At 33.2% G+C, this 22,893-nt stretch overlaps 1 protein-coding gene across 1 annotated transcript; it reads left to right on the plus strand.

Moving 5' to 3' along the window:
* The first annotated feature begins 17,389 nt into the window (after positions 1-17,389).
* LOC115228650 lies at positions 17,390-18,016 on the plus strand. The gene is made up of 3 exons (XM_029799195.2): positions 17,390-17,651; positions 17,683-17,778; positions 17,810-18,016. The coding sequence occupies exons 1-3, from the start codon at positions 17,523-17,525 to the stop codon at positions 18,014-18,016; spliced, it is 432 nt and encodes a 143-aa protein (XP_029655055.1). The 5' UTR covers positions 17,390-17,522.
* The last annotated feature ends 4,877 nt before the right edge of the window (positions 18,017-22,893 follow it).

The following is a 22,893-nucleotide window of genomic DNA, read 5'->3' on the forward strand; positions in this document are numbered from 1 at the left end:
ATTGCTTTATAATTTTTTTGTTCCAACACATTTTTCTCACTCCTGAATTAATAAATATATAAACCACGATTAAATTACTTATGATAGAATTCATAATGTTAAATAATGAAGATCAAAGTTTTATTTCTAATTTATATAAACGAAAAACTAGACAAAGCTTTCTTCAGTTTAATGAACGATTATTAAATATTAGCTTCTTAACGTAGACTAATAATTTAATAAAGAAAATAAAATTGTAGTTTCTAATAATGAAAAATTATTCATAACCAACATAAACATATATCTTAACGATAAATCAAGGTTTTTCATTTTCTCGAATATAAGTCAAGCCAAAAAATGGATATAAAGTAGAACGGTCATTAAAAATATATATCAAAAAACTTTTTAATGTCTTTCCAAAATACTTTCCAATGTAAATCAGAATTATATTAATCTTTGGTTTGATTCTCTGAATAGTTAACTACTCTGCTGCGATTTTTTTCAATCATAATATTTCTTTCTACAAGATGTCATGCATCTCTTTCATTTTATGTTTTTTTGAAAATAACTTTTTTCCGGTTGGATTAACTATCCTACAACCCAGTGAATTTAAAAATTCCATCTGTCAATATTACCAGTGCATACAAAATATATTGATGGAATCTACCAATACCACTAACTTCTGACTCGCATATTAAATTGCAGAAATTCAATTTTTAGTTGAATATAACTTTTAACACTCTTTTTTGGACATTTGTATGATCTATTCCAATAAGTACTCAAAAAGTCAAAAAAGTTATAAATTCTAACTAAATTCAATTAATAATCACATCCTGTTGGGAAATTTTACATCTTTTGAAGGAACTTTCGATTTCATTTGCTTTGTTCTTATCTACTCTGGCCTCATCAGATCTTCTTTTTGGGTCCTGGTATTTACCTGATTTTCTTTCGCAATATTGCTTAGTCAAATCCTCTCCAGCTACTGACATCACGGAAGTATGGGTTTTTTGGTAGTTAATCTGACAAAAAACTATCATTTTCCATCACGAGAAGGTGACCTACATTGACAAACAAGGGCCCTGTCGTTTCTGTAGGCCGCTGGTCTAATATCTTGATCTGAAACCAAGGTTGTGGAACAACAACCACAATCCTCTTTTGGCATCTTTGCTTCGTGTAGATGTTCTATAATTATGCTTTATTGAGTCTTTTAAACTCGATGGATTTGATTGATGTCTTTTTAGGAACATCTATGGCTAGCTTATTTATTTAGTTTTTATAGAATTTGGTGAAGACTTCATTCATGTCAAAACGATAAAAATAATCATAACACTGATCTAAATAATTTAGTAAGGTTGTTTCTAGACGTATTTCTACAAGTCGGATTTAAATAATGGATTTGTATCGAATGGCTTTTTAATTCATTTGTCTTCTTTATACAAAATTTCTAAAAAACGTTGTGTGGATACACTCAACGAATTCATTATGTTCCTTTATATAATCACTGTTCAGCATTCTATTACATCGTGTAGTCATGTGATCTACTAGTATCTTGGTATTCTTGCAATGAAGCATAAATATTCACGTAAATCAAAGAACTTTTTACAAGAGTAAATGTAAAAAACCCTGGCAATAAGTATACAAAGCTTTAAACAAACTTCGATTTTCAGGGATTTGTTGTTCAGAAAAGATTAAATAATAGATTTCTATTTTGTAAAAGACAAAATAGGCCTTTTCTTCTTGGAGAGTTGTTTTCCATTTTCAGACACTCACTAAATGTCTGTGTATCTAAATCGACATTCTGGACTTGTTTAGATAAAAAATATACTGGTGCGGTTTAATCCTAATATTGTTCATCAAATATTGAGTGCAGCTTCTTTTAATGATTTAACAGCATGTTTGTCGGGAATTCGATAATGGAGCAAGAAACTCTGTCATTGTTTTAATTTTTTTCAATCATACGAAGCATTCCTGATCATCGACTTTTTATCCTGCTTTTCTATAAATGAAGGAACATTTGATCACTTATAAAAGCAATAGAGACCAAGTCTTTCTACTTGTTTTGGCTTCAGCTGTATCTTCAATGTAGTAAGCAGTTGTAGTATTTGTAAATAAATATGATTAAACTCAGACGGTTTACTTTTGATTTAGAACTTGTTACGATTGTCTGAAAGATCAATGGCCTTCGATTCAATCTAATGTTAGGCAATATTGCAATAAAGCATGATTAGTTTCAGACTTCTGGGGGTTCATTAAATTCTATTTCAATACAATAACAATACAGTGCAACCTCTTATTTAGTTCTGATTTTTCAATCTTATTTCCCCCCCCCGCAAAGAGATTAAACTGTGCTAACAAATACAATCAGCAAATTTTTACCTGCAAATGGATATAAATCATTAGAATACTAATTTAGTCAAGGGAAAAATTTTTTATACAGAATCTTATCTTTACTTTTAATAAAGATTTATAAATTTATTTTTTGTAATAAATGATTTTTTTATAATTATATAAAAATATTAAGATTTTAATTCACGTGCATTTTATATTGTTGGTGTAACTTTGTGTTTATATTATTGCAGTTTATTTTTATTATGAAAAACCTATGTCCCTTAAAGTTCAATTTTTCATCATTTCCGAGTCAATTGCTTGATCTCGCACATGACTCCGAGGGACGTCCATTTTTGATAACAAAAAACGAGATACTTTTAATTCACGTCGTAATTTACATTACTAACTATAATTTTAAATTTATTATAATTTTAGGAAACTGAGGATATTGTTCTCCGTACATGGACATCAATCCACAGACGAATAGAACTGGCCAGGATCACATACTCAAATGAGATAAAATCCTTTTTAATTTCGTCAACCTCAAAGGTTGGATAAATTTGTATTACTTTTAAAGTCTCTCGTCATTTTTAACCCCAAAATCGAAGATTTTGACAAAATGCAACTTTTTATGGTAAAATGAATGAGTTAATAGGGACAGTTGGATTCTCCAATTTTTTGCTTTTTTAAAACCTCAAAACCTACATTTTTGTGTTTTGATTACTCTATTTGGTCATTCGAGTCAGAAACAAATACAACTTTGGTTTCTCATCCAAAGACCGGACGTGGCTGCATAATTTGCTCAAGTTCATTCGAGAATACAATTATCACTCTTTTTGAGACTATAGACGTTTAGTCTCTTTAAAGTCAATTCTTAGGGATTTCCAAATATTGAAATTTTAAATTTAAATTCAGGCGTTTCTTACTTGGTAAATGATTTGACGTGTCTATTGAGAATTATCAACTTTATTCTGATTCGGGGATCATCATTTCCTTCCATGCTGGCTCAGTTTGAAGACCATAGTAGATTAAATGTTTATTTATTTTAAGGCATAAAAATTTTACATTTTGACGTGATTGGGGATATTTCTACTGTAAAGACGGAAGAATTCGCAGTGAATGATTACATCACCAACATGACTTCTTGTGATTTGAATGGAAATTGTATAATTTTTACTCAAGTCTCTCAGTCAAATGGTTTTTTTTATTTTTAATTTTAGAATTTTCCTTTGCTATTTGGAATTCTGATATAAGGGCCATTGTGAGTCGGGGATTGGTAGATTTATGCATTTCATCTTTCAAAGTTTTTTTATTGTCTTAATTACTAATAGATGTATTTTTTGAATACTACCTTGTATTTTTTGGACAATAAAATGTTATATAAATTGGAATTGGGAACCTTTTCTGGGCTTAAGCTGTCGAGTATGATAAATGTGGAAAAATCCAACATTCTTGTGGAGAGTTGGTCAGAAAAATCATTTGGGATGTCAGCTTTGACGGACGACGAGAAAATAGAGCTTAGTCAGCTTGATGAATGCTCAATTGTCCGTTTGCTGGCTAAAATTATAAAGTTGATTAAATTTTATTATATATTTTAGAAATCTGTCGTTTGAACACGAAAAGATTTCGCTCAGTGAATCTACGAGTCGGCATTTAATGTATTTTTAGTTTGTTTTAGATTAGGGACTTTATTTTCTCTATTCCTCACTCAACGATTCAACTTGTTTTGAGCATGCGCTCCTATTTACCTTTGAGCGACGCTATGGTATAACTTAATTCATATTTTAGCTCATACTTGAACATTTTGTCGTTATTATCGACACAAATCCAGAACATGCGGCATTAATCAAGGCAATTGACTGGATTACAGCTATCACGGATGCATACTTGCCCCAATTAAGAGCAAGTGGGGAGTTTTCAACACTTTTCAAACGACTAAAGTCCTTGGTGGAGTGCCAATTGTCGATTCATAAGAACATGCTTTATCTAAATGAAATTGACAAGAGAATACAGGCTGTAATATCTCTTCCAGCGTTTCAATTGTATAGAATGGAACTTATTCGATTTTTTTAACGACTAAATAATGTATTGCTTATTTTTGTCGCTTGTTCTTTTATTTCCCTCATTTGATTTTTATGAATAATATGAAATGTCGCCTGTTATAAGTTTGAAAGATATGGAAGCCTAGGGATGTAGTTGGACGATTGTAGTAAATGATCGGGAACTAGTTATTACCTATAAGTCAACATTTTGAAACTGTCTCATAATAGTAATATTAATTTAGGGAGTTAATGAACTCATTAATTTTTCTTTCTACAGACTAGTTGGAATTTTCTCTAAAAAAGTTTAGATTCAACATCCCCAATAGACTGTATCACTTTTTTTAACAACCACTTTCGAGTATTTATGCGATGATTTTTTATTTGTTCTTGACTGCTTTAAGCAGCCTCACTAAGTATATCTCAAAACATAAGAAAAGATCACTTCTTAGCTACCTGATTCGAATAATGACAATTAATTTAAAAATATTACTTATTATTTCAAAAATATCGTGTTAACTATCGACGTTTTTATGATTTTTACTAATCATTTCATAAAAACTTTTTCTATCAAAGTTTCCCTAAAAATAAAACGTTTTTGAAAATATTACTTGATCCAACATTTGCATCCTTCTTATTTTAGAACTTTCCTATACAATATATTTATATATTTTGAACCGAGTTAAGCATTGACTCGTAGAAGCTTGCTGTGGTCGAGTAATAAAGAATTACCAAAGGGAACAGCATATAAGAAGAAAACTAAAACACATTTAAATTAGGCATACTCGAATAATCTCGAGCCTCCAACCCATCAACAAAACGGAATTGTTATAAATTTAATTAAATTGTTTAAAAATAATAAGTATTCAAAGAAAATTGAAAATAAATGATCCTTTTCCCCTATCTGTTTATAGAATTTTTTGTTACATATTTTACTCTGATCTTTAGTTAGTTAGTAGCTCCAAATTACCTGACATGCAGGAAGCCGGCGACTATTAAGCAGCGCACAGCGTGAGCCGGTCGCCTCCAAAGATCCCAGAGGGCTGCATTTGATAACGACATTACCGGTAATCCAGGACAGGCGTACAAATGGTAAATAAAAATTGAATTAGAGTCACACACGTGACAGGGACTTCTTTCTGTTTTTCCCCGTATAATCGTGATTAAGACAGGGGTGATGTCTGCAGCAAAGTTCTGGAAAAATTACTCTTCCATTCTTGGCAATAGTCATTCTGAATCATCGATTTCCTTGAGTCGTTCTTGGATTATTTTTTTTAGTTATAGTTTTCGGATGGTCCTTGTGGAGATAAAGTCATCCATTCATGGTAATCTTATTTTTCCTCTGTTTCTCAACATGATTTTCCACAGAATTCTCTCTACAGCACAGGTAGCACTTCTTTTTTGTTGGCTGATTTGCAAAGATTATGAGCAGGGTGGTAAGCAGGTGAGGACTCATTCAAAAATTGGAGCCCGCAAATTTCACGATGATCAGTAATAGACAGGATTTTGTTTCCAAATTGGCGTGGTTAGTAGGATAAGATTTTAAGCATCGTTCTAAGCCCAGCATTCTTGACTGGTTTTTAAGTTTTAAAGGAATGCGAGTAAGACGCACAGAAACCAGCAAAGAGAGGCATAGTTCATTGTTGTTTGGATGAATTGTTTGTATATCACTTTTAAATCTTTCTTGGCTTGTCTAAAAGAATAGCCAGAGACAACAAGTAGCGCAGTAAGCTTGGGACTGGCTTTAGTACATATCATATTCGTGTAGTTAGAAAAACTTAGAGATTGATCATAGAGATTGAAGTGACATCCAGAATTTTTGGGTTTTTACAAGACTCCTTTCGGTAGTATTGAAAGCAGGAATGTATCCTCTGACCTTCGTTTGACTAAGCAATCCAATAAAAAAAGCTGTTAAGCAACGTTTCAGAGTTGTTGGAATATCAGTGATAATAATTTTATTACTCAGAACACGTCTCGAAGTGTGACTGACACAAGAGTAGTTCTTTGAGGAAGTTTAAAATTGTTAAATCCGTTTGCAATAAAGTGAGTTAAGATGTGTTGTGGTGGAATAATATAGACGAAAACCATGATGTGATTTTGCAAATGGAAAAAGGAAATAGATCATTTACAATATAATTTTTTCAATAATTTTTTAAAGAACTGATAGAAGCGAGATTGGTGGATATGATGTTGAGTTTTGGTTTTATAATGAGAATAATGCAGGATTTTTTAATATCATTGAAATTTCTTTGAGTAGACTGATTCACATCCAATTTTTATGCTATATGTTCGATTCACATTATTTAATTGTAGACCATACCTTTAACTGGCCTTATCTTGTCCACATGCTTATATTACGAAAAAGTTTAGAAATGAACTATTTTAATATTGAATTTAGGTCAAAAATTTAGGAAACCAAAATAAGGCTTTAGGGGGCAAAAATAACAATCTTTCCGTTTCCGAGTAACGCAAATTTCTGGTTTTTTTACCAAATTAATTACACATGCAACCCATATTAAGTTGATGTGAAATTTTCTAACATAGTTTTATGGTATTTTCGAATTAGTGTTGTTCCATTTCCCCGAACATATTTTTAGCATTTCAAATTTTACTCCAATTCCGGTTAAAAGTTTTCCAGCATAAGCCTCAATATATTTTATTTGATTAAAATCGGATGACTAGGGTGGCCAGTCTCATGCTTCTATTCTCTTTTCATTTATCTATTTTTAATGATTCTTGCAGTATGGAAGCTTACTTTCATTGTTGTTTAAATGTATTTATAAAAATATAGAAAACAAGTAACTAATTAGCAGCAGAGGCTAAAATGGAATGGCAATTCCCATACAAGATGGCTATTGATATGCGTTGGAAAAATTTTTTAGTTCTGGGACCGAGGACTCCCGACGTTTCCACTGCGATCGGGGCAAAGATATAAGGGTACGATAATGCACTGTATTTTTTGACTTTTAGCGTTTCTGCCAGGTTAGGTGTGGAGACCGACTCTTCGGCTTACGTAAAGATGTTTCCGGTGGAGAAGGTGTCCGCACAAGTTGCGTTTCAGATGAAAGACTTGCCATTTTCAAAAGGGAAAGTTGTTAGACCATCAGGATGTTTACCATCCTCTCGAACCAGGTCGTCCGGTTTCAATTGTGATAAGAATCCGGCAATTTCGAGAGTCCGCTTGACTATGTCATTCAGGACAGTATGTCGAGGGAGGCTTCCGGAGCTTCTCTGGCACGATAATGGGTGCAATCCAAAGGGGTCATCGGTCGGTCCGCAGCGGAACCGGTGTTCCCGACATACGTTCAGCCCTAGACGCAATGAGACGCCGATCCTCAAGCAATTATTGTCCAATAAGGTTCCAATCGATCTCATTGGGATGGCGGTCAACCAAGTCCTCCGAATATAGTTGCAAGGCAGCCAATAAACAAGCCAAGTGATATTGATTAAGCTTAGGATATAGGTTGTTCGACTTCTGGTCACAGAGGATCCTGTCCCATTCGTCCTGTGCGTGTGTATTCTGCGGAAGCTCAAAAGACAACCCAAGCCAGCAACTTTCTACGGCGACTGACTCCGAGTCCATAGAAGATTCGGTAACGGGTTGGAGAATTTCTTGGACAAAGGTGCTCGTAGCATGTGTAAAAGAAAGGAATGCTGGAATTTATAAACAAGATTTCCCTACTCGTTAGATGATTTAAGATTTAATTAATTCAAAATTTTCTGATTGGATGATTAATCTTTGGGTGCCCATTCATTATGATTCTAATGATGAATGTTCAGAAGAATTGATGAAACTAAAAAACGACCAAGAACTTAAAATAAAATATAAAAATGAAAATCTGACACAATTCTTTAGAAAAAATCTATAAAAATGAAATTCCAGACATTATGGGGAAAAATGATGCAAATAATATTATGTTTTCCTACATCATACTGCGTAGAGAGTGGATTCAGCACTCTGAATAATATGATCGGAAAAGAACAAGCTAAACATATAAGAAATAGGAGGCATTGGAATTAGACTTACGAAAATAAGTACAAATTTTGAAAAACTTCGAAAGGCAAAAAATTGGAGGGGCAAAAAAATTCAAAGGGAGCGATACAAAAATAAAGGTTGAAAACCACTGTTCTAAACAGTATAGCTAATTTGTACATCTTATTAAGAGTTTTATTAAACAACTAGCTCGGCAGCTCGCTTCGCTCACCGCGACCTAGCTCCTGCGGAGGGCCTGTTTCATCAAACAACTATAAGTTTATGTAGATGTATAAAACTACCTGGTTTAATGTAACCCTAGTCGTCCGTCCTTCCTTGGCATATATGAATAAATTTTCTCTTCTGCCTACCCTCGAGCATCCCACATACAGCTGTCCATGTGAAAAGCACTCACTCTCTAAAAATAACCCAACTACCTTTAATGACTGTCCCTGGGCCTTGTTTATTGTCATTGCAAACTTTTTTTTTCATTTTTTGTGGTTTATTTTTTTTTATATTTAATTTTTTCATTTTTCCTTTGTAATTTCCTTTTTTTTCTTTTTTTTATTTTTTTGTTTTTACTGGCGGAAATGGGGCAGGTGGAGATGCGGCAGGCGGAAATGCGGCAGGCAAGAAAGCGACACACAAAAAAGCGACACACAAAAAAGATTTAATTAATTACCTTATTAAGCTGACCGTTTTTTCTTCAGCTTCGTTTTTCCTCCTTCGGTTATCTATTTAAAAAATTATTTTTGAATAATAAAAAAGTTTAGGAAAAGAGGCATACCGAAAATAAATTCTATCTTTACGAAAAACTCAAGTAAATAGTTAATATTTTTACGCAAATTCTTCTGATTGCGCTGTCAATTGGTGGTAAATTGTGTTAATGGTTGTGCTAATGTGGTTTCAACTATCAAAGTGTTTTTCAAAATCTGTTAATTGCACACTCTATTCAAGGTCGTGCGTCAATTGGTGGTAAATTGTGTTAATGATTGTGCTAATGTGGTTTCAACTATCAAAGTGGTTTTTCAAAATCTGTTAATTGCACACTCTATTCAAAGTCGTGCAATCTGTGATTGCACATTCTGTCAAAGTCAAATATGATAATAGCTTTAATTTTGATTCATGGTCGATAATGATATATGCATTTAATTTTAAAGAGAAAAACATAGGATGAATTGAATTTCTTTATCGCGAATAATTGGGAGTTCATCATTGTTAATATTCTCGCTGTCGTTTTCATCAAGGATATTCTTAATACGTGAGATTTTTGCCTTGAAGGTTTTAATGGACCTCATCATGAATGTCGAGGACATTCGCGTTGTTCATTTTAATCAAAATGCAGAAAATAATTTTTTGATTTTTTGGGGGGAAGGTTTTAAGGACTTCATCATGTAAGTCGAGGACATTGTAGTTGTTCATTTTAACCAAAATGCAGAAAATTTTTTTTTAATTTTTTTTTGGGAGGGAAGGTTTTAAGGACTTCATCATGTAAGTCGAGGACATTGTAGTTGTTCATTTTAACCAAAATGCAGAAAATTTTTTTTTAATTTTTTTTGGGGGGAAGGTTTTAAGGACTTCATCATGTAAGTCGAGGACATTGTAGTTGTTCATTTTAACCAAAATGCAGAAAATTTTTTTTTAATTTTTTTGGGGGGAAGGTTTTAAGGACTTCATCATGTAAGTCGAGGACATTGTAGTTGTTCATTTTAACCAAAATGCAGAAAATTTTTTTTTAATTTTTTTTGGGGGGAAGGTTTTAAGGACTTCATCATGTAAGTCGAGGACATTGTAGTTGTTCATTTTAACAAAATGCAGAAAATTTTTTTTTAATTTTTTTTGGGGGGAAGGTTTTAAGGACTTCATCATGTAAGTCGAGGACATTGTAGTTGTTCATTTTAACAAAATGCAGAAAATTTTTTTTTAATTTTTTTTGGGGGGAAGGTTTTAAGGACTTCATCATGTAAGTCGAGGACATTGTAGTTGTTCATTTTAACCAAAATGCAGAAAATTTTTTTTTAATTTTTTTTGGGGGGAAGGTTTTAAGGACTTCATCATGTAAGTCGAGGACATTGTAGTTGTTCATTTTAACCAAAATGCAGAAAATTTTTTTTTAATTTTTTTTGGGGGGAAGGTTTTAAGGACTTCATCATGTAAGTCGAGGACATTGTAGTTGTTCATTTTAACCAAAATGCAGAAAATTTTTTTTTAATTTGTTTGGGGGGAAGGTTTTAAGGACCTCATCATGTAAGTCGAGGACATCGTATTGCCAATTTGAAGTTGGTGTGCACACACAGACAGACAGACACACACCATACCATTTTATTATTAAGAAATCGGAAAATTCACTACTTAATAGCATATAGCTGGAGAATTATTTCAAACTATAGCAAGCGAAAATCTATCAATGAGACGTTGGCATTAAAAAAGGTGTCATGACCTTCCGCACTCAACCTTCAATCTACTATGAAAATACGGACGAAAAAAAGTTCTTACATTTTTAAATTAAAGTTTATTTTAATTACGGTTGAATTTAAATAATTTATTATAATAAACTTCTTTCAATATAGAATTTTTGTTTCATTCTATTTAAATTTTTCATTCTGATTATATGAATGAAAGGCTAAAATTAAAAAAAACAGAGATACCGAAAATATAATCACCAACAAAATAAATACTATGAGTATAATTCTATAAACTTTTGCAACAGTGAGAAATTTAGCAACGCATCCCTAAACTACCAAATTCAACATTACCTGTTCATACCTAGATTTTCTTTTATAGAAACAGCTGATTGGAGTTTTATTCGTATAATCAAAATGTGAATTTACTCCACAGCACATTAATTTTTGTTGTACAGCATCCACAAAATTATGTTTTGATAGATTATCATAGTTTTTAAGTGAATCTATAAATATTTTTTCAACATTTTTCAAGATCTATAATTTTATTTCATTTCTATACACATTTATTCTTTGATTTAAGACTACTCCAGTTACACTAAATCCAAATATCAGAATAACGCATATTTTAAACTAAAAAAGAGATTAAGACTCATAAAAAATACAATCACATTTAAAATATTTTTCCCGTAAACAAAATAAACAGATCCACTGATTAAGGCAATTAAAGATGAGATACAAAGAAGTATAAAAATCCCTCCACTAACAATCAAGTTTGGTTTAGAAAACACTTTATATTGAACTAAATATAGTAAAAGTATTCCGGACATCAAAGATCCAACTACAAGAGTCTATTATAGTTATAATTACTAATACATACCCCTAAAAATACAAAATAAACCCAAATAAACCACTTAGAGAATTTAATCATTTCACAGATTTAAAAATAAACGAAAAATCATTCTTTATATAGAAAAAGAATTTTAAGAATTTTCGAGTAAATTATAATTATAACAAACTCGGCAGCTTCATTCACAGCGACCTAGCTCTTGCGAAGGGCCTGTTTCATTAAACAGCTATAAGTTTATGTAAATATATAAAACGACCTGGATTGATATAACCCTATTTTAACAATAAACCATGTTTGTCATCCGTCTCTCCTTGGCATATCTGAATAAATTTTCTCTTCTACCTACACTTGAGCATCCCACATAAAACAGTCCACGTGAGAAGGACTCGCTCTCTGAATACAAGCCAATTACCTTTACTGACTGTCCCTCGGTCTTGTTTATTATCATCGCAATACTCATTTTCAAGGGAAATTGCACCGCGGAACCAGAGGCCCTCTCGGATCCTTAAGTCTTCTCCCGATGGACTGCCCGACCTCGTTGAGGAACGAGTTAGTCTCCTTTCCCGCGGCTCCAGGGAGATTGGCATAATACGGTAACGGTCCGCGAGGGAAGAATACTTTTGTAGTTTCATCCTTTCGGCGTGGTTTGCAGCCGAACAAGAGTTCGCAGCGGAAGAATCGATCCTCGACTTTGAGAAGGTATCAACAACGGTAACATCCCATACGAGGGCTTTCCCGGACGATTACGGAAATATTGTCATCCCATCAAGCCTTTTCCCGTCTCCCCAATCGAGTCCGACCGATTCGAGAAGGCACGAATGGCCCGCGGATTCAAGACCGGCCTTCACGATTTGATTGAGGGTCTTGTGTCTGTATTCCATGCCTGCGCTCCTCTTGCAGGAGAGTAGGTGCAGTCTCTTTTCGTCAACGGCCTTACCGCATCTGCAGCGGTGTTTTGCGCAAACGTCCAGGCCGAGTCGGTGTGCGACTCCAATGCGCATGACAGTATCGTCTAGCCACGTCCCGATACTGAAGAGAGGAAGAGCATTCAGCCAGCTGCCAGAGTGAGGGGCGGATGCCGCACGAAGGCATGCCAGGCGGTGTTGGTCAAGGGTTACCGATAGCTCAGACACACGCGCTCGGCATGCGATAGTGTCCAAGGCACGTTGGGAGGAGAAATCTCCAGGCCTCTCAGAAAAGAAGCGATCCCAGGTAGCAAGCCCATCCGACAAAGCACCGTCCAGGCAAGATTCGAAAGGTTTGAGTAGGATCTCTGAGGCCAGGTTGTTGCACATCGAAAGGGAGGATAGATATGCCAGGAGTGCCAAAGCATCGAGGTGGACGTAGGGGACGGATTCAGCAGCTTTTTTCAGAATGGCGTCGTATGCAAGGAGTAGATCCATTTGCAAGAAACAGGGATTGCTTCTGAGAATGAAGATAAGTTTCGGCAGATGGATGTTGTTTCTCAGGAGGAAAAAGGCAGTGTGTAAGTCCAGGATAGATAGGTTGGTTGAAACTCTTTGAAAGTATTCGGTTTTGGCAGCTGAGGCGGGTCGCAGAGGATTGGACAAAAAACTGTTAAAATATTCTCCAAAATCTGATCAATTAATTTGTATTAATCCTTTCGTGCGTGTCCATTTCGCCGGGCGAGAGGCTGGCGCGATCTATAAAGGGTTAGAGCGTACTATCGCAGGGGATATCCGATCAAAAAACCATCTCGAAGGAAACACAGTGATCCTGTCCGGTCTCTTCCCATCCCCCAATCGATCCAAGTGGGTTCAAATATGGAGAAGATTCCGGCGACATCAAAATTGCTTATAACTGTTAAAGATCAATCATTTATGAGAAAAACGTTTTGGAATTAACTTAATCGGTTAGCAAGCACGATGAAACAGTTGTAGGATTTTTGTAACTAATGAAATCTCAATCACTGGTCAATAATGTTAAATTGCATTAATTGAAATAAGGATTGTGACAGGTAAGAGGCGGAACCACGCCGGAGGCGGAACCTGGAGGAGGAATTTTTAATAAACAATAATTTTTTGATTTAATTTTCATTGGAAAATCATTTAGGGTTAGGGTTAGAGTTAGGGTTAGTTTTTCACTTGGGGAAAAAGTGAAATAAATTTGAACAAAAAATGTATATTTGAGTGTTTTAATAAATATTTTAGTGTACAATTTTAATTTTAAAAACAATTTGAAAAATTCCGCCTCCAGGTTCCGCCTCCGGCGTGGTTCCGTCTCTTACCTGTGACAAGGATTATACTATACTGGACCGATGGGTGCACAGACGGACTTATTGTCACCAGTTGAGCGTGATAGCAGGCTGAGAACGATCGCGCAAAATCGATTGCCGTAACACCGATAGTTAACAGCAAGCGACTGAGAAGGTTAATTACGAGTCGTTAAGTATCCAAACCCAATAAACCTTAATTTCTGTCTTTTGGACAGAAAAGCAATCGAGTCGATTCGTCTAAGCTACTTTTAAATAATTAAATCCGGGAAGCAGCTTGTTTGGGACGTCACATGTGCCGACTCTTTCGCCAAGGGAGCCTTGAATTCCACTGCTTGTCGACCCGGTTCGTCGGCCGAGAAGACCAAATCTACGAAACTGACGAAATAAGAGGATTTGCGCAATCGATTTTGCTTTTGGCCAATTGCCGTTGAGACTTCCTGTGTTTTGGGGTCAAGACGCTTGCTCATTCAAAAAAACTTGGCCGTCTGTGCACCCATCGCTCCAGAGATCCCAGGGAATTTATATTCCTTATTCAGAGGATATCGTTGGCTGTTTTACGCGGGAATTGTCTCTCAATCCTGCGAGCCGGTACTTAATAGCTAGATTTATTTTAATTGTTTTCATTGAAATAAGTGTATAGTAAATTGATGTTGAAAAAGGATTAAGAGCTTTTAATTTAAAAGTGTCTGCTAACTGCACTTTCAAGTGGTATTTTAAAATCTCCTAAAATAAACTGTCAAGTTTTCTTGGAAGGTTTTAATGAACCTCATCATGTGAATCGAAAGTATCTCTGTTGTTCGTTTTATTCAGAATGCAGAAAATATTTTTTAGCGGGAAGGTTTTAAGGATCTTCTCTGAAGGGTAAATTTCTATCATGTGATTGTGCATGTACCGACACTTTCTTCCAGTCTAATCTCATTAACTCGGACTCTGACCCGGAGTTAGAAGCAAGGGCATACAAAAAAAACAAAGCTAACCAAATACCAAAAACTTAACGAAGACTGTTTCAGCTGATTGTCTTGGAAAATTCTGAAATGTTTGAATCATCTACTCTCTCTTTTGTCGGACGGATTAATTCGTTGATTCGTTGTGTGCACGAAAGACGCTCGTAGGACCCAATGGTTGTTTTAGCACCTCTCAATAGGGATCACCCGGAAGAACTGCTAAGCGATTCTATCCGCTGTAGCTGTGTGACCTGTTTCCTTTTTTTGTTTAAATAAAGTTCTTTTTTTAATTATTTAAAAATAAATTATTGTAATTAAATGGAGTATATAAAGATTTTCCATTTTGTCGTTAGGTGTGTAACCGTGTTTTATTCATATATTATTAATTTTCATTTTTATTCAGTTCTTTACGGTTTTTTAGTTTAATATTTTTTTATTTGGAAAATGATATTTCTATATTATATATTCATAGTATAATTTTTAGATTGACGAAATCGATTTAATATGCAAACTGGTACTATGATTTATTTCTACCTTCAGGTAATCAACAAAACAACATGAAAGAGGATAACAAGTCAAAAAATAGACACATTCCTCAATTTTATACCGCCCCATTCTTCTTTTACCCTAATTTTAACGTAAGAAAATATTCTTTAATATTCCAAAGCCCAGAATCGATCCATCGACCCAAAACTCTATGAATGGTTGAGTTTTAGTATTTTATTTTCTAGGATTTGATCCAATGCACAGGATGCAGTATTATCCGAACATTTTTTATCAAAATATTAATGTTTATATATAAATCTATGCATAGGCACAACACAAGCTTTTCAATGGTCCAGAACCAACCACATTATCTTCAGAAGAAGTATATTTCGACAAAAGGGTTAAGGAAATTCTCGGACAGCGAGGTATCACAAATCCACTAACCATAAGTCCTGAAGAGATGCAATCAGTTTCTATTCTAAGTTAATATTATTTTAGATTCGCGAAACAGCCAAAATTGGTTTGTTACGAAATTCGTCTAATCTCAATTAGATGTTCAAAAGAGGAAAGAAGAGATAACCAATAGTAAGAAAACGGTGACAGATCGGCTCAATGAAATGGTATAACTTTATTTAAGTCTATTTCAGAACGATGCAGTTTGCAGTGAAGACAAACAAGAGGTCGAAAAGTCGGGTTTATTTTTTAAAAAGGTCAACTTTTTGTTAGAACCAGATGGCGACAAAGAGACAGTCTCTGCTGAATATTCCAGTATTAAGAACGAACTTTTTGAGCTGGCTAACAAGGGAAAGAAGTATTTCGAAAACAAGTCAAGTTCTGAGATCTCTTCGTTTATAGAGATGAAGAATGCGGTACTGAGTTATTATTCATTTTATAGAATCAAACGTGGCTGGATGTAGCTGAAACTATACGAATTGAAGAAGAGGAATTGCATCAGAAATATGAAGACTTGTTTGATGAAGAACATGAATTGATTGATGATTGTAATCTGCTTGATACTCATCAAACTCATACCTCCGATGGAAATGAGGAGGAACAGCAATGTCAGGAAGAGGAGGAATCAGAGGACCTTGAGAAGAAGAAGGATTTGGATAATAACTATCACAATGTTTTGCTCAAGATGCAGAGATTTTTAAAATTTACCAACGATTTGGGGTGTTCGTATGAGGCCATTGAATATATTAAAAAATCTGGTCGACCAATATTCACAGAGGATGGCCAAGTAGCACTTCGAGCCGAAGGTTAGTTTTTTAGGAAATTTGTTCAGAAATTGTTGAAATACAGAAATCGATTGAGTCTGGAAAAATAAGCAACGGTTCTATAGTTGTAGAAGATAATTCCACCCTCTCGGAATCTGAAGATGCCCGGAAAAATAATTTGGAGGAGAAAGTTGAAGTATAATTTAATTTTTTAATCGAATTAGTCTGTCGACGTACCAGAGCAAGTTTCAGATCAAAAAGAGACGAAAAAACGCGTGTGTTATTCAATAAAGGATATCATGTCTATCGTCAATCCTGAGGCATCTACAAAAATTCAATCTGCCGAAAATGAAGTTTATTAATGACTTTTAAGTTTTAGGGAAATCTTGAGTCTATTTATCGAACAACGTCAGCAAAAGAAAGGAAGGTTGTTGAGAAAGTGCGACTTGATACTTTGGGAACCTCGTCTAATGCCATGATTTTGGGAAAACAAGATAAAGTTAAATGAATAAGTACTATATTTTAGAATCCTACCAAAAATGTGATAAGCCAAGTGAATAGGCTTACTCCCAACAACTACGGGGAATGTTTGTCCCAATGTGAGGATGCAATATCTAAGTTTGTTAATGATTCTTCCCTTGTTGAGGAATGTTCTGCAGCTCTTCTCAACCTGGCTATCTCAAGTTCACTTTCTATTGTTCTTTTGGCTAATTTTATCAACGATTTACGCGTTTTTGTTATGTTTTGAGCTTTCTTTAGAAAACTTCTGGTTCGCTTTATGAAAATATTTTGATTTGCTGTCGCCGAGAGCTCAGTTTAAGACACGAGTCGGATAAGAATTTGGAAGCTTTAAAAGAAAGCAAAAAACAACTTTTGGCGGTTTGGTTTGATTTTCTTATTTTTAGAATATGGAAGACGATTCAAGTTCTGAAAAATACTGCGAATTGGAATTGTTGGACATCAATATTGTAGATTTGGAGGAGAAGTACAAGTCAAGAATACATCGTTCATTCTCGTTTATTTATTTTTGATCATCTCAGTCTTTATGGATGGTTTTATAATCTGAAAATGATCAGTTGCGATGAATTTTTTGGTTTTTTGACAAAACTGCAGAATTCAAAACGTTCTTCCGACATAATTAACTTTTGCAAACTACTAAGTATTGTTGGACCAAATTTGGCTTCGTCGAATGCCAAGGTTACAGTCCAAAGCAATTCGATAATCATAGAAACTTAAAGAGAGTGTACGTTTCCTTGAGTCTCAATACTCCAATCCCGACATGACGGTAGTTTTTACTATTATGGATTTTATTGACGTCTACAAAGTTACATTCATTCAAAATTATTTTGTAATAGTCTAATTTCTCGTCGGAAATTCGAGTTAAAGACGACGCTTGCATTGCTGAAATCAATCGATCTAGATTAATTTATTCTTCTGGGAATAAATCGATCAATTCAAAGGAAATTTCAAGAAATATGAAAACAGATGCTGATAACTTCCAGGTGGTTGGAAAAGGCAATATCAATTACGATGTGCTCATTTATTGTTATATCATAGGCTAAAAAAATGGATTATAAAACCAATCTTTCTCAGAAAAAAAAGACTGTAGAACAGTCATTTGAATTTAAGTCCCAGTTTAACTACAGTTGCCTTTCTCCTAATGTACCGGCCGATGATCCTTATATTTTTCCCAGGGATATGTATTTTTTATTTTTTACTATTTATAGTTGTCTGGGAAATAGTAGCAATATTTTCCAAAATTCCCTGGCTGAATTAACAGAGAAGGAAATAACCGACATAGCAAATATGATTGTTAATTGTATCCTATCGAATGATTTGGAGGTTTTTTATATTTCATTTTCTGTTAGCCTGCAATTGCTTGTTTTCAAAACGCGTGTATGACTAAATCTTCTCTCGAATTCTTTAATGAGTTGATTTATAATGTTTTGGACCAAACTGGTTCTCGTACTAAATTTCTTGATTTTTTCGAAGAATTGTTCAAAAGAAAACTTTTAACGAACACATTTATACTTGATATGTACAATATCTATTAATTTTTTAGGATTCGGTCTAATATTTCGTGTATTGAGGATATTTTGTATGATTGTCCTAATGCAATACCAGATCTGGCCAACATTGTTGTACGGTGTTTGGGATCGAATATTGACCTTTTATCTATATTTAAGGTGGTTGTGGACTATTCCAAAGGATCTTCTTTTATTGCTTGTATCTTAATTTCATTAAAGAACTGGAAACAGTCTTCAGATGCAGCATTGAATGTTTGGATGCGTTCACAATTGTCACTTATTGATTTTGAATGTTCAGAGGACGACCTTTTAGTTAAAACAGTTCAAAATTTGTCTATTTAATTATCTGTTTAATTTAATTTGTCGTTTTGTTTCAGTTGTTGCTTTCCTTATTTCTAAATGATATTAACTATAATGCAACAGTCAAATAAACTATTAAGTGTGGCCGTGTCCGCCTTTTGTAATGTGAATTTCTGTGGCTTGATTTTCTCAAAGCGATTTTTTAATTAATGAACTCTAGATAAACTTGACTATTGCTTCGACTTTTTATTGAAACTAATTTCATAAATATCCAATACAAGAAAAAGAGATTTCAATATTTTTTAATGGCAATGTATGCTCTAATCAAAATATTTATTTTTTTAAAAATTAAAAAAATTTATCAAACCAAGCCTAATAAAAGATTGAATTTTTTATGAATAATTAAAAAAATATGTTTTACATATGTAATGATAGAACATGTGTTTTATCAAAATCTATATAAAGAAAGCAATTCTAAATTAAAGTTAAGATATATTTTATAATGTTTAATACATTTTTGCTATCATTAGAATTATCTTTCTCGAATGGTAAAAATTTACGATGACGTATTTTATAGACCGAATTTGTTTGAATGATCGGTGTTATATACACTATTACAATAAACTACAATATGGAGATGCAGAAGAAGTTTGTAGACAATATGGTGGAAACCTAGCAGTAATTGACAATGCAGTTACAAACAAACTTCTTGTCGGTTGAATTACATTTGTAAAAATGTTATAGATAATTTTTATCGGCCTTATAATAATTATATTTATATTGGTGTGGATAATAGAATAGAAAGCTATGGTTACCGTAATTCTCTCGGAAAAGAACAAGTTATTTATCATAAACATTAAACAAATTAGAAATTTTTTAGCTGGCACAGAGGACAACCAGATAACAACAAAGGGCATGAACGCTGCGTTCACATGTACCATACAAATGGAGAATGGAATGACATACACTGCGGCACAAAAATGTCTTTTATTTGTGACTTTCCAAGTCTTTTCCATATATATATCTTTGTGAATAGAGAAAGACAAATGCTTTCATAAAAAATGCTATACATTGGTTACTGAGAAACAACTTGATTATTCAAAATCCAGAAAATATTGTGTTGATATTGGGGGTAAATTAGCCACAATAGATTCTGAAGAAATAAACGATTTTATAATAGGTAAATTTTTGAAAGATTTAAGGATAGATACAGTGCCTGACAAAAAAATTGGATTTGTAATAAATCGACTTTTTTTAAAAATAAATTATAATTTAATTTTCTTACATCATTCTTGGCAAAATTAAATTATTTTTTTAATTTTTAAAATTATTTTGGCTTTTAGAATTTAATTTTAAAGCAGAATTTAAAATTTGCCGGACAAATAAAATTGGATTTTTTTTATTTTAATGAAACAAATTAAAATTTAATAAGTTAAAATCCCTCCACGTGCTTCATAAGCTTCAAACTTCTTTTTTTCATTGACATAACTAAATTTTCTAGGTATTTTTTCGGTATTGACTCCCATATCACAACTAATTTTGTCTCCAAATCATGCAAGTTTTTCGGCGGTTTTTGCAATAATTTTCTCTTCATCATTGCCCAAACATGCTCAATTGGATTAAGGTCAGGTGATTGAGACGGCCAATAAGAATTTTATATTTCTATCGCATATAAATTCTTTAACTACTTGAGAACTGTGGCATGAAGCATTATCTTGTTGAAAAATACATGAGTTTAACCCCATTTTTAGAGCTGATTGCTCCAGATTATTAAACAAAATGTTTAAATAATAAGCACTGTTCATTTTTCCATTTATAATAACAAGATTACCGACGCCTTCATATGAGAAACATCCCCAAACCATTAACTTTCCTCCACCATACTCAACAGTAGGTACGATATTGGACTTTTCATAGGCAGTACCGTTTTTTTTGCTGTTATAGATCCTTATTTTGCTGTTATAGACCTCAAAACATGACTCATCGGAGAAGATGACTTTCTTCCATTCTTCGTCAGATATGGCTAAAAACTTTTTCGCAATTAACCATCTGGATTCGATGTTTTTTGATGTTAAAAGAGGTTTGTGTTTTGCAACTCAGGCATGTAATCCAAATGAATTTAGTATACGACCAATTGTTCCGGGAGATACGTCCACATTAAATTGAGTTTTTGTTATCTCAGAAAGAGGCACAGCAGAAATTGAGGGTTCATCACTCGAGATTAATTGTATTGTGTTTTTTTGATCTGAAGAGAGTTTCGGTAAACGTCCAGATTAATTTTTCGCGTAGTGGTGCCTTCTTTGGAAAATTTTCTTGTCACAAATCCCACGGTCGATCTGGGAATTTTCAGTATTTTAGATATCTCTTCAATTGTTTTTCCTGAAGAGTAATATCCAATTATTACTCCTTTTGTAAAATCAGATAAATGGATTTTTTATTTACGCTTCATTTATACGAAAAACCAATTTTTTTTGTCCAAATCCAATTTTTTTTGTCCGGCAAATTTTAAATCCTGCTTTAAAATTAAATTCTTAAAAGCCAAAAATAATTTTAAAAATTAAAAAATAATTCTAATTTTGCCAAAAATGGTGTAAGAAAATTAAATTATAATTTATTTTTAAAAAAAGTCGATTTATTACAAATCCAATTTTTTTTGTCAGGCACTGTACATACTATAATTCATTGATAAATTTAATATCATGGAAGATTTTATTATAATTCTCACAATAATAAACAAGTAATTTTATTAATTTTGTTTAATAGAAATATTTCAACTTTGAATCTGCCAATTTCAATAATCATCAGAATTGCGGGATTGTTTCTGAGAACGCGGGTAAATGGAAAATGATATCGTGTAAAGAAAGACTCCCTTTTCTTTGCGAAATGCCTGGTTTATAAATTTAAAAATTTTCTATTTAATTATCTAAAAAAATATTAATTACATATTTTAGCACCTGCTTTGGAATGCGATGCCTATTAATAATACTTAAAATAATTAACAAAAACTAAAAAAATAATTTATTTTTAATATTTTGAAAACTATTAAAAAACTAAAATTCTCATATTCCATCAGGTTATTATTGACTGTGATATTTTCAAAAAGTTATAGTGCATTAACTTGTTTATCTATAAAATAAACAAGTAAAATGAGCGAACCAGAAATGTTTTATAAAACATTAAATATTGAATTAATAATTAAAGAGCCGACGCTCAATACTATCTCAAAATCAATTTGAAAGATCTAATGAAACCTCGAAGAACTTACGTCTAATAACCTATATGCTAACTTTGTATAAACTTTCACCAAATTTGTTAATCCCAAACTTGCCGATTTCGTCTAGGCATTTGGTTTAATCTCAGATAATCAGTTTGGAACGAGGAAGCAATGTTAAGGAGCAAAGAGCAGGTCCTCAATGCTTAAATAAGGAGTGAGGTAATACCCTCTATTCCGCTTGGGTCCACACGAAAAAAGCATTTGACTCAGTTGATCATGAGTACTATTTTTTTCGTGATATCAATAATTTTTATTTTTAATTTTCTATTTATATATTTTTGTTTAATAAAAGATAATTTTTTTCAAAGCGAATTAATACTTCTTTAGTTTCTTAAAAGTTGTAAAAAAACAGTCGACTATCTGTCTTATGAGTAATAAAAACAAGAAAATGGCACTTAGCCATAATCTCAGGATTTCTTGCCTCCAAATATGCAGCTGTCTGCATGAAAAATTTAGACATTAAGTCACTCAAGGACGCTGGAGGAAACTCTTGCTTAATCGAATCAACTGTAAATCACCACAATCGGTTATGTTTAAATGTATGGAGGAATCAAATGTCGACATATTTAAATCTTTGCAATAGTTATCAAAAGGAAAACATGGTCCACCGAGCGAAATATTTTACTGTGTTTTGAAGATAGAAATTTATTTTTCGTATACACATATTTATTGCAAAAAAGCAATCAAACTGTTACCATCTAACCACGCGGTGTGGTAAGAACTGAACAGTGACTATTTCAGAAAACAGAATGAGGTGATAAAGTATATGAATTTTAATTTGTGTCGAATGTATGAAATCAAAAGAAGCAGGAAATTGAAAGGACATTTGGTTGGCACG

Source organism: Octopus sinensis, unplaced genomic scaffold, assembly GCF_006345805.1.
Source record: "Octopus sinensis unplaced genomic scaffold, ASM634580v1 Contig10850, whole genome shotgun sequence".
In the NCBI taxonomy this organism is placed as follows: domain Eukaryota; kingdom Metazoa; phylum Mollusca; class Cephalopoda; order Octopoda; family Octopodidae; genus Octopus; species Octopus sinensis.